General features: G+C 41.1%; 1 protein-coding gene across 1 annotated transcript in view; it reads left to right on the top strand.

Annotated features, from left to right (window-relative positions):
• Positions 1-12,361, top strand: part of LOC109914794 (neuronal-specific septin-3-like) — a 149,326-nt gene that overhangs the window by 17,013 nt on the left and 119,952 nt on the right. Inside the window, exon 2 of the mRNA XM_048609683.1 lies at positions 4,312-4,503. Within this exon, the coding sequence (XP_048465640.1) occupies positions 4,341-4,503 (163 nt within the window). The 5' untranslated portion in view covers positions 4,312-4,340. The remainder of the gene's footprint in view (positions 1-4,311; positions 4,504-12,361) is intronic.

Raw genomic sequence — 12,361 nt, forward strand, 5'->3', positions numbered from 1 at the left:
GAAGGGTCCAGACCCGCAACGTCAGCTTTCCTGCTCCTCTGATGCTGCCTGGCCTGCTGTGTTCATCCAGCTCTACACCTTGTTAACTATAATTAGGTTACTCAGGCCCCAAGTGGGACAATGGAACAAAACATCACCAAATGGTTAATAGAAACTTATATAAAAAAAGGAATCTTATTAAAGCAAAATAAAATTGTCCATTCCAGCCCTTGCAGTGTCCATGGGTCATTAATGGCCTCTCTCATGCTGGTGGCCCACCCCACCTCTGTACGTGCCCTCTCCTGCCCTGGCACCCATCCACACCACTACAATGTTAGCAGTGTTTTGTTTGAGCCTTCTGCACTGTCTCTTGTGCCAGAGCCATGAGGTCATGAATATTTCACTGATTTCACGCCCATTTCATGTAATTCAGTCAACTATTGTTGATAACTCCATGCACTGAACTCAGAATCATCTGAAAACCACACATGGTCACGCTCTAAATGTGGGGCCATTCACAGCCCAGGCTGATGAGAAGCCATCATGTGCAGGAATATGAGTAATGTATTATATCATGGAGCTTTGTCCCGAGATATTGTAATTGGAGTTTCGATGAAGGGTCTCTCGCAGTTTCAGGAGATTACATGGTTCAGGAGATGGTGCAAAGGAATGGAGAACGTCACAGTCTTTGTTTTAGCCTCTTCATCTAAACTTACGTCAGAAACATCAGTTGTCCAGAGCATAGTTTAGATTCCAGATAATGGAACGTATCCTGCATTTTGTTCCCAGCTGAGTCCTGAGGGAACGATGCGGTGTTGGAGTAGCCATCTTTTGATGGCCCATCTGCTAGCTCGGGTGGACAGTGAAATATCCCACAGCACTATTTTGAAGAGCGGGAGTTATCCCCGACCTCCTGATCAACAGTTAGCCCTTAGCCAGCAACAGAAAAAAAAACAGATGATCTGTTTATTATTGACATGAGTTTGCCTCCAGCAAGGGGTTTCACCTGACGTGGCAAAGCCCATGTTATCTCCCTTAACCTAAGAAACTGGGTTATGGGTATCACTCACTCAGAGACAATAAGAACTGCCAATGCTGGAGTCAGAGATAACACAACCTGAAGCTGGATGAACACAGCAGGCCAGGCAGCATCAGAGGAGCAGGAAAGTTGACGTTGGGTCGGGATCCTTCTTCAGAAAAGGGGTTATCGGTAATATGGTATTGAAAAATCCAGCCTTTGTCATAGCTAACTATTATACACAGATATTATATTCCTCATCCACAGATGTGTCTGAGCTAATATTAGGCAATTAGCCCTATTGGAGGAACATACTTCCAGTAGGGTATTATGCTTTAAATGATCTGAGGTAAGACGGAGAATGCGAGCTTTATACTCTCAGGTCACATGCTGTGATACAGAGATGATGTCATGAACATGTCTCTTAAAGATATACTGACAGACTGTGTCTCTTAAAGGTGCAGTGACATGCTGATCATGAGATATAGCACAATTAACACATTAACTCATGGGAATTTGCTACCAGATTTCCTCCATTACTATAGTGCCTGCACTTGAAAAATACTTTATCATTGCAAAGTGCTTTTGGATGACTCAAGGCTATAACAGGTGTCAGAGGAATGCAATGTATTTTACTTTCCTGTTTCCATGGTAAAGCAGTGACATTTTTCACCAGGCTTCTGTTGCAATACCAGCTGCTATGAGAGATGCTCATCTCTAGTTTGTTTGCCGGTCCGTTAACTCAGTTTCTGATTGAAGTGGCGTTGATGAATGGAGTTTAGCACTTGCCGACTCTGAGCCCAGCTGTTTACAGTTACCAGAGAAAGATTTCCTTCACTGTTAAACATTGAGTTAGAATAGTGGCACTTTAGCTGTCATCAGCAGCACACTTTAAAGTAGCAATGAGTAGAGCGCAGACTGTGGAGTTTGTGTTGCCAGGCAGAAATCATTGGACAAGTTGCATAGCCACCAATCATTTGTTCTACATCTTAGTTTCTTGATGATGGATTATCAATGGGAGAAGGAGAGACCTGTAGGTAGGGAAACTTAAAGTCAACCAGCCTCCAAATGTTGAAAACTGATACAGGATAGAAATTGTCTCAGTTGGTGCAGAAGAAATTTGATGTAAACAAATGTATAGCCAGTGAATAACTGAAGGTTGGTATTGTCTTTCTTTAACTTGGTTGTGGGATGTGTGGATATTGCTGGCTGGGCCAGCATTTATTGCCCATCCCTAATTGCCCAGAGGCCAGTTGAGAATCAACCATATTGTAGTCACTGTCACCTGTAGGCCAGATAAGGTAAGGATGGCAGATTTCCTTCCCTATGGAACATTAGTGAACTAAATGGATTTTTACAAAGTGACACAGTGAACTTTTTATTTGAGATTTTTTATTTTTAAAATTGGGCTTCACCACATGCAATGATGGGGTTTGAAAGCAATGTTCCTCGAGCATTTGTCTAGCATTGCTACATTAGTAGTCTAGTGACATTACTGCTATGCTATAGCCCCATCTCCACACACATTGAGTGCCTGAGCATTATAGCATATAGGAGTTAATAGAAACAAAAATGCTACAGATACTGGAAATCTGGAGCAAAAACAGAAAGTGCTGGAGAAGCTCAGCAGATCTGACAACATCTGTGCAGAGAGAAACAGAGTTAACATTTTGAGTCCAGTATGACTTCTTCACAACAGAAGAGGTACAGAGTAGCTGGATATTAAAGATGCTGATTTTGCCTACAGTGCTATCTACAGGTGATTTTATGGAGAGAAAAGGAGCCTAGAAAGATCCTCTACCTCAGAAAGCTAAATTAAGCCACTACAGCATAAATGCACACTTAAGATTATAAATATATGTGAGCTGGGCTGCTGGTTACAGTGCAGTGCTCTCTTAGTGACAATTCTAAGGTGCACAGATTTGGTGACAAATTCTAGGTGCCATTAGGCATTACTGAGGGAGTGCTGTCTTTCAGCGAGACTCTGTCTGCTCCCTTAGGTAAACGTGGAAGAGCCCATGATACTGTTACAAAGAAGAGCCACGGAATTACACCAGGCATTTGGCCATTGTCAGCTCTGATGAAGAGTCATCGAGACTCGCAATGTTAGCTTGCTGTCTCTCCGTGGATGCTGCCAGACCCGCTGTGATCTCCAGCACTTTCGTTTTCATCTGGCCTTTATCATATTGTTAGTGTCAGAATTGGCTGCCAACATCACCACTCTTCAAAACTACTTCAATGGACTATAAAACCTTCAGATATGAACTGAGTGTGCAAGAGGTGTTGCATGAATGCAAGTTTTTTTGTTCTGTGTGTAATAATTCAGGGATTATCCTTAAAGACGGTTGGTGAGGATTCCATAGTATTTGCTTCGTAAGGCCCCATGGGTGAGAGAAATATTAATGAACAATGCAAGAATTCATATTAGTAAAAGGGAAAATGAAACACATTATGTCTGTTGTTTGTACAGCCTGTGAAATGATACACCTAAATCAGACTTCAGGCGTGACTGGACAAGCTTCTATGAAAAATAAACGGGCTTTGTGAAACCCGTGCACTTATATAAGCCATTCACATAACACGTTTTCCCACAATCATTCTTGCTGTGATTGTCTGCAAGATTTTCTAAGAATGAATCCTTTCTCTTTTTAAATGTCTGTGACTGTGTTCAGACAGCATCCACACAGATCGCCCTTTGAAAAAAACACAAACAGACTCTTACCTACATGTGGCATATTTTAAAACTTTAAGCCACATATATTTGCAAAACTGCAATATTCCAAACTTGCAACTGGATTCAGAAGCAAGACATATTTTGAGCTTCAAACGAGGTTTCTAAACGTCATTTTGGGTAGAAAATGGTCTTGCTTTCTTGCTGATGTTGGTCGGTTAGTCCAGTTGGCTGAATGGCTGGTTTACAGTGTAGAATGATGCCAACAGTGTGGGTTCAATTGTGGCACTGGCTGAGGTCTCAGTGAAAGGATTGATCTTCTTAACTTCTCCCCTCGCCTGAGGCATGGTGACCCTCAGGTTAAACCACAAACAGTCATCTCCCTCTAATGAGAGAGAAGCTGTGTGGTGCTCTGGGATGAGGGCAACTTTGTCTTTGTTCATTACAATAGATGGACATTCTGCACCACGACTGACATTTCTCAATTTAATGAGAAAGGATTTGGTTGATGAATTTGGGCGTCATGTCTTGGTGGATGTGTCCAATTCTTTATAATTTTTGTACTTTGCATCATCAACATCAGACACCCCGGGTTTTTGTTGCCAAATCACTGAACTCTTTGACCCCTCTGTTTTTTTGACAGGGTTAGAACTGAAAGAGGTGAAAACGAACATGGCGGAGAGAATGCAGGAGACTGGAGTTGTTTGTTCGCCAGACTGCAAGAAGGATGGCACCGGAAGAGATCTGTTTGGATATGTGGGGATTGAAGCAGTTCTGGATCAGATGAGGCGTAAAGCCATGAAAACTGGATTTGAGTTCAACATCATGGTCGTAGGTAATTACAACTGTGAGCACCAGAAGGGAAACGTATCCTAAAGAGTTGCATTTATCTCACTGGTTACTTGTTTAATGCCCCATTTCCTTTGCGTATTCTTGCTTCAGCTTATGGTCTAACCTTTCATACGATTTAAAAAGTTAGATTCTTTCCATTCAGGAAATAGACACTGTAGAAGTGACAAGAACTGAAACAAATCATTCATTTTGTGAATTAATTATGAATGTTTGTGGCTCTATCTTCATGGGGCTTAATGGCTACTTCGGCAAACAGCTCCACTAAACACACATTCTTGCAGATCTCCAGTATCTCCATTGTTTATTTTATTTCACATTGTTGCTTAAGTCTACTTTAAATTTTCCATACAAACCTCTGTACCATTAACATAATTAATGAATATGCCTTCATTTATGTATTTGCACATTACCTGTAGTATTTAAGGAGGGACGGCCCATTTTCTCCCCCTTATAATTAATGCAATCACATTGAAATCAAAAATGGAGCTGCATGATGTTTGCACTGGGTGAGTTCTCATTCGACCCCTTTCCCCGTCAGCAGAATTATATGGCACACCAAGTGAGTGATGGCGGTAATAATTTTTGTATGTTGACGGTTCTTGCTTCAATAGATAGACTAGAGATGTAGAATTGGATGGAAAACTAATCAGTCATCTGAACTGTGATGTAACGGCTACTGGTAAAGCAAAGCCTGGGAACCAACGAAGAAAACAGTATTTGTAAAAGTTTGAAAATCTCCTTGTAGTACCATTGTGCACTAGTAAAGTGCTTGCATTGAGTTGATAGCGCCTTTGGCTCTGAATTATCAGAGAAAAATTGTCTGGCAAGACATTACATAGTGTTTTACAGCATAGGAGCTTGGCCCAACAGGTCTACTGTTTATGCTTCATAGAATCCTCCTCCCTCTCTTTATCAGCTAACCTCAACTGCCCTATCCTTCAATCCCTTTGTCTGGCTTCCCCTTACATGTTCATCATCTTAACCACACCCTGTGGTAACAAAGGCAGAACTGTGCAAGTGTCTGTGGAGATAAGAAAGAACAGGGATAGCATTTCAGGTTGTGTCACAGATACAGAACACTAGCTCTGTTTCTGTCTCCACAGATGCCACTAGACCTGCTGAGTATTTCCAGCATTATTAATTTAATTTCGGATTTCTAGCATTTATAGTATTTTGGTTTCAGGACTCAGAAAATAATGTGCAATGTTAGGTGTGATTATATGATTCGACAGCACTTGCTGGTCAGTCTTGTGTGCTAAAAGTTACAATAAGAAACTAGTTTAAGATTGTTAATTGCGTTTGCAATGTGATTCACTTAGAAGTTCCTAGAAGCTACGTACACTCACAAGCATCAACCTGTCCTCTGCAAGCAAAAAGAACAAGTCCAGGAGTTGTTATTTCTGAATTTAGCAAATGTATGGGAGATAATAATTCCCTGGCGTATTCTCTTTGGAAATTTCTTGACCAATCAGAGTTACATTGCCAACCAATCAGTGTCCTCTTCTCATGGCTTCTCCCTAACAGCCCCAAGGTGTTCAGCTACCAAGGAACCAATCACATAGCTGATGCAGGCAGAAGGCCTTTGTCATTGATAACCGGTCATTAGCCCACAGACCAATCAGTTGCTTGTTACCAAGCAAAGGTCGGCTTATACACAACCCTTGGCTCCTGCTTGTTTTCAAACTGCCTGCTACTGCTTGAACAATCAGCTGTGTAAATGGTACTTACAATGAGGTTCAGAATAACTTGCTTTCAAAAACTGCAGTAATCCTTCAACAATCTTTGGTTTTTAAAATAGTTCTTTTCCCCTTTCAATCCATGATTAAAAGTATAGAAAAATAAAAAAAAAACGAAGTCTTTTCACTGGTTTAAAAACTTTAAACTTTAAAATACATCTTTCTTACTATGTTAGAAGTGCAAAAATATTGATTGCAACCAGCTAATTATGTGGCCTCTCCATATTAAAAGTGCAAAGTTGTAGCTATAGGCTCGAGAATTATGTTAACCCCAGAAACTTCTCTCTGATTAGGTCCCATCAAAAATGCATTTAATTATTTTGGGATGCAGGTCGAAAAGACACATTTCAAATTCATTGTGCTACTGTTAATATGCTTTATACAAGACTCCCCAGATTAGTGCAATATAATGATAATATTTTCATTTTGTTGAGACAGCAATTATTTCTTTGTGTGGTGACTGCTTCCAGTGACTATAGACACCATTGAGTTGCCATGGTAGCACTAACCAACACAGTTGGCTTGAAATCAAAGGAGCTTTGATGCAAATTAGAGTGTGCAGGAATTATGCTATTTGTCACAGGGGATGCAAACACAGACCTTCTCAAAATAATAGAATGAATTGGTACCTTACTCATTTATTTCAGAGCTGGGTGGTTCTCAGAGCTTCCGCAATTCTGGAACCTCTGTAATCAGGCAGCACCTGCTTTTGAATGTCCAGAAATTGCTGGGAGTGAGCCATCCATTTTCTGGGAGAATCGGACATTTGCATTTTCTTCTCCCCCACTCCCACCCCCATTTGGTTTGGCTCACTTTGTGACGTCACCCCATTGTTACCATGAAGATGGTCCCTGCCAAAGTCTATGTTAAATGGGAACAGCTGTTAGAGAAACAGAGAGGGGTAAAGTTTGTTGGTGGCGGTGAGAGAGAAAGCAAGAGAGAGACACCCACACATCTGCACACAAACACCCATGCACACAGATACATATGCGCACACACACACATGCACACAGACACATTTGCACATGCACACAGACAGATATGCACATGCACACACACATATGTGCGCGCACACACATGCACACAGACACATAAGCACACACACTCATGCACACAGACACATAAGCGCACACACACATGCATGCACACACACACACACACACACACACACACACACCACACACATACACAGGCACAGACATGGACATACAGAGCAAGGAGAGTGTGCAGGGTTGGTATGAACAGAGAATTGGAACAAGAAGACAGCTGACTCTAGTTAGGTAATTGTGGATCAGCACTGTGCGTTGACAGTGACTTGAAGCCGAGACGGAGAGAGAGCCGGGACTTGGAGGTGGGCCAGAGAGGGAACAAGTTTAGCTGTGTTGGAGGGTGAAGAGAGAAATTGGAGTGGGAGGCAGAGGAAGGAGAAAGGGAATCAGACGCGAGAGAGAAAAAAAACAAGACTTGCAATGCGACACAATCAGAGTGTTGAAGGTAGAAAAGGGGAATGGGATGGGGGTTCACAGATGGTGGGTATAGGAAATGAGGGTTTGGACAATTGTAACTTGCATGGGATGGTGGTGGTAAGCTGGCTAATTATATTACTAAAGACCGTAAAAAGAGTCTATAAACTGAGTGACATACCACACCATTTCACAAATACAGTTAAGAGTCAACCACATTGCAGTGGGTCAAGAGTTAGAAATGGGCAGGCCTGGGTAAGGATGGGGGAGATTGTTCCTGAGTGGGCAGGTAGGTTTTCATGCCAAGCCGGTGGGTTTCCTGGTCACTATTACAAACACTAATGTAATAACATATGAACTGGGAGCAGGGAGAGACCATTCAGCCCCTTGAGCCTGCTCCACCATTTCATACAATCATGGCTAATCTCATCTCAGCCTCAAGTTCACTTTCCTGCCTGCTGTCCATCACCCTTCAACCCATACTAATTAAAAAGCTCCCCACCTCGTCCTTAAAGTTACTCACTGTCCAAGCGTCCACCACACTCCATAGATTCACGACCATTTGAGAGAAGTAATTTCTCCTCAGCTCTGTTTTCAATCTTTGTCCTGAAGCTATGACCTCTCATTCTAGATTGCCCCACATGAGGAAACATCCTTTCTGCATCTACTTTGTCAATCTCATTTAGCATCTTACGTACTTAAATTAGATCTACTTCCATTCTTCTAAACTCCAGAGAGTACAGGCCTAAACTGCTCAATCGCTCTTCATAAAACATTTTAATTACAAGACTCTTATTTAATTAACTGAGTTTAAGTTCCCCAGCTGCCATGAGTTATGAACTCATCACCACATCACTAGTCCAGGCCTCTGGATTACCAGTCTGGTAAAATAACCACGCTGCTACTGTATCTGTACCATTGTGAAAGGTCGCACTCACAACTGGGCAGATGGGGAATGAGGGTGTAGAGACTGAAGATGGAAAAAAAAATGCATGTAAAGTATTCATAGTTTATTGGCTCAGGCATTATTTATGACTCTTAAGTCATTATTTATGACTCTTAAGTCATTAAGGCGATGAGGGGAGTGGGGTACGGTGGGGTTAGGCCCACTGAGCAATCAATTAAAGTTATACCCTGAGTGGAAGGCCTTGCTTTTGATGTGGGAGCAGGCTACCTCCCACCTGCTTGTCTTTGCTAAGCCCTTTGGAATAGAGCACGCCTGGTCTTCCAGGTGTAGCAGGCAAACCATTCTCTCACAATAGCTTCAAGTGTTTGAAATTGTCCATAATCACCCTACCTTTATTTACCAGCTAACACTCTAAGCCATCAAAGGAACAGTCTGGTTTTCAAGCTGCCAGTTTGTTGTTGAGAAAGCAGTGCTGAATTGAATACTTAAAACATCATAGACTGACAAATCCACATAGTTAAAAATCCAAACCATTGCAGTGTAGAATTCCCTTCTTTGCTATTTTGATGGAGGCATTAACCTATTTAAGTTAAATCCAAATTTTTTCTGGCATCACAGTAATTTCCTAATACTGCAAGGTAGCGCACACAGTGAATTAGTTTTATACTGCTGACAAAATGGACCAAATAGCTTCCCTTTGTGTTGTGTCCATTTAATATGCAAGGACCATGTGTTTTTACTTTTGTGTTTTTAACAATTGTGGACTGAAATGAGAAGGAATGGTTTTAAAACCCAGTGTTTGAAAGGTTAGCTGCAGCTTTGAAAGCAAGTAACCAGATCCCCATGGTAGGCATTGTAAACATCTACTTGATCAAGCAATAATGGAAGGTCCGATTACAGATAATCTGGAGCCAAGGGTAAGTATTGATGCAGTTCTTCTCTTTGAGAAGTTAATTGGTCTATGGACTGGTGACAGTTATCAGTGATAGATAGCTTTGCTTGACAACAAATGTATGATTGGTTCTTGGATATCTGAGCAGTTTGGAGCTGGTAACAAATTAGAGACACAGAAACAGAGAAGAAAAGAAATGTGCAGATCTTCTCCTTTTCCAGAAGTTGTCTGTTCACTGCAGTCAAAAAGTGTAACCTCTCCTGCTCACCTGTCAATAATATGATCAACTCTTGCCTTGCTGACAAGTTCCCTTCTTCCCACTGGTTGTTATGCATCTTCTTTTCTGTAATCATTACCTGCTCCTTTTACCTAAACATTGGTTCTATGAGTTAAAATTATGAAGGTGAGAATTCTGGTATTATTGGGTTGATCTCAGAAAAGCAGTGTTTCCTTTAAGACAGTTAGGTGCCTTCGCAACTTGCAACTTTCCCGTATAAAGGTCCTCACTTCAACTTCCGCAGCACAGTGTAATGGAATTAGTGCAGTATCGCCAGTCAGCCTTATGTCATGTTACAGTCACATATACAGTTATATCAATAGGCACAGAGCTCAATCAATGTGCATGGTCCAAGATCTTACAATGTAAATAGTTGGCAAGCATTGTAAACAACTACTTGATCAATTAATAATGGAAGGTCAGATTACAGATAACCTGGAGCCAAATATTCCTGCAGCTCTTCTCTGTGAGAAGTTGATTCTTCTATGGACTGGTGACTGTTAATAAACTTCAAGACATCTGCCTCAACAAGAATCCGGTCATCATTGGCATATGTTATATGGGCTCATCGATACAGAAGCTAGGGAGGTGATGGCCTGGTGGTATTGTTGCTGGATTCTTAATCCAGAGAACCAGATAATCTTCGGGGACCTGGGTTTGAGTCCTGCCATGACAGATGGTGGAATTTGAATTCAATCAATATCTGGAACTAAGAGTGAAATGATGACCATGAAACCATTTTCGGGAAAAACCCATCTGGTTCACTAATGTCCTTTAGGGAAGGAAACTGTCATCCTTACCTGGTCTGGCCTACACGTGACTCCAGACCCACAGCAATGTGGTTCACATTTAACTGCCCTCTGGGCAATTAAGGATGGGCAATAAATGCTGGCACAACTGGCAATGCCCTCATCCCATGAATGAATAAAGAAAAGACCATACCATACTGATTTGTCCCAAGAAAAGTCATCAAGAATGATTTTGCTATACATAGCAAACAAGGGAATAGATATATTTCAATTCACTAAAAATGCATTGGTTGATTTATTTTATGATTCAATTGAATTTGTTCACTCAATATTGCGCATAGTGTGCAGCATTTGCACTGAGATACTTCAGCACCTCTTGGTGTAATACTCGGCTTTCGGCTTATCTTGGGATTTATCATGTTGATTTTTCTTTTGATATTAAGTATTTTCACATCTGCAATTGTGGTTTCTTGATGCATTTGTTACTTGCAGAGAAAGAATAAGACCTTTCCAAAACTGCTTTGAATGATATATTTATAATTGTTAATGTTACTGGGGTCATCACATTTTCAGTAGTTTCCAGAACAAATCTAACTTCCTAAATCCCGTATGTCTGCAATAAATCTAATGATTTTTTTTCTAAAGTATACCACCCCATCCCATGTGACAGCCAGAAGTCATGTTTAATAAAGGAAGTCAGTTTGAGAAGGCCTTTGATGAAATCAATTCACCCTCAAGGTGAACTCTTTCCTTAGGGAAAATTAAGTTGACCTTAATAGCTAAACGTAATCAACATTGTTGACTCAACCAGTGAGAGGACATATTGTATTTGTCAGGCTAAATCTCCCAAAGAAAGCTTATGCTGAAAGGTTGAGGATCCAAAAATACAGGTTCTCTTTATATTACTCTTTTATTCAACTGTCCAAAATCAAAATCTTTTACTTCATCCAATAAAACCTAAAACTGCCTTTACAAAGAATTTTTAAAAAAAACACAGAAACCGGCCATTTAGCCAAAACGTCTGTACAAGATGCGTAGGCTCCACACAAACTATGCCACACTTGAAAGTTAGTCTCCTTCCCTTCCAAAGCAATTAATCTGTGAGTATTACAACAATGATACCTGGACTTCAGGGGCTCAGTTATGAGGAGAGATTATACAAATTACGCCTGCCTCTTGAGAATCTAAAATATTCAGGGGTGGTCTGATCAAAGTCTTCGAGATATTAAAAGGAATAGACAGGGTAAATAAAGATAAACTATTTGCATTGGTTGGGGATTCGAGAACTTGGGCGCATAGTCTCAGAATTAGGGCCAGACCGTTCAGGAGAGATGTTACACACAAGTGGTGGCAGAGGTTTGGAACTCTCTTCCACAAACTGCAGTTGATGCTTGGCCAGTTGCTAATTTTAAATCTGGGAAAGATCATTTTTTGTTCAACAACAGGATGTGGGCCAATGACAGGTGGATGGAGTTAGGCCATAGATCAGCCATGATCTCAGTGAATGGTGGAACAGGCTCGAAGGGCTGAATGGCTTACTCCTGGTCCTATGTTTTTTATTTTGTTTTGAAGGAGCAGAAGTGAGGAAAGCAGGGTCTAGGTTTGGGAATGTGTAGGATGGGTTTGGAGTTCATTGGAAGGCAAATATTTGTGACAAATCTTGCATGGATGGATGACAAAAATTCTCAATGCGTTCTTATCCTGTTGATGTGTGTTTGCTTATGTGCTTCACTCTCTTTTTGCAGAGGTAGGCTGTGTGATGTAATTCCTTTGCGGCCTTGCAGAAGGTCTAGGCTATCTTCTGTCTCCAAGGGTTC

This window comes from Rhincodon typus, chromosome 21 (genome assembly GCF_021869965.1).
Source record: "Rhincodon typus isolate 14 chromosome 21, sRhiTyp1.1, whole genome shotgun sequence".
Taxonomy (NCBI): Eukaryota; Metazoa; Chordata; class Chondrichthyes; order Orectolobiformes; family Rhincodontidae; genus Rhincodon; species Rhincodon typus.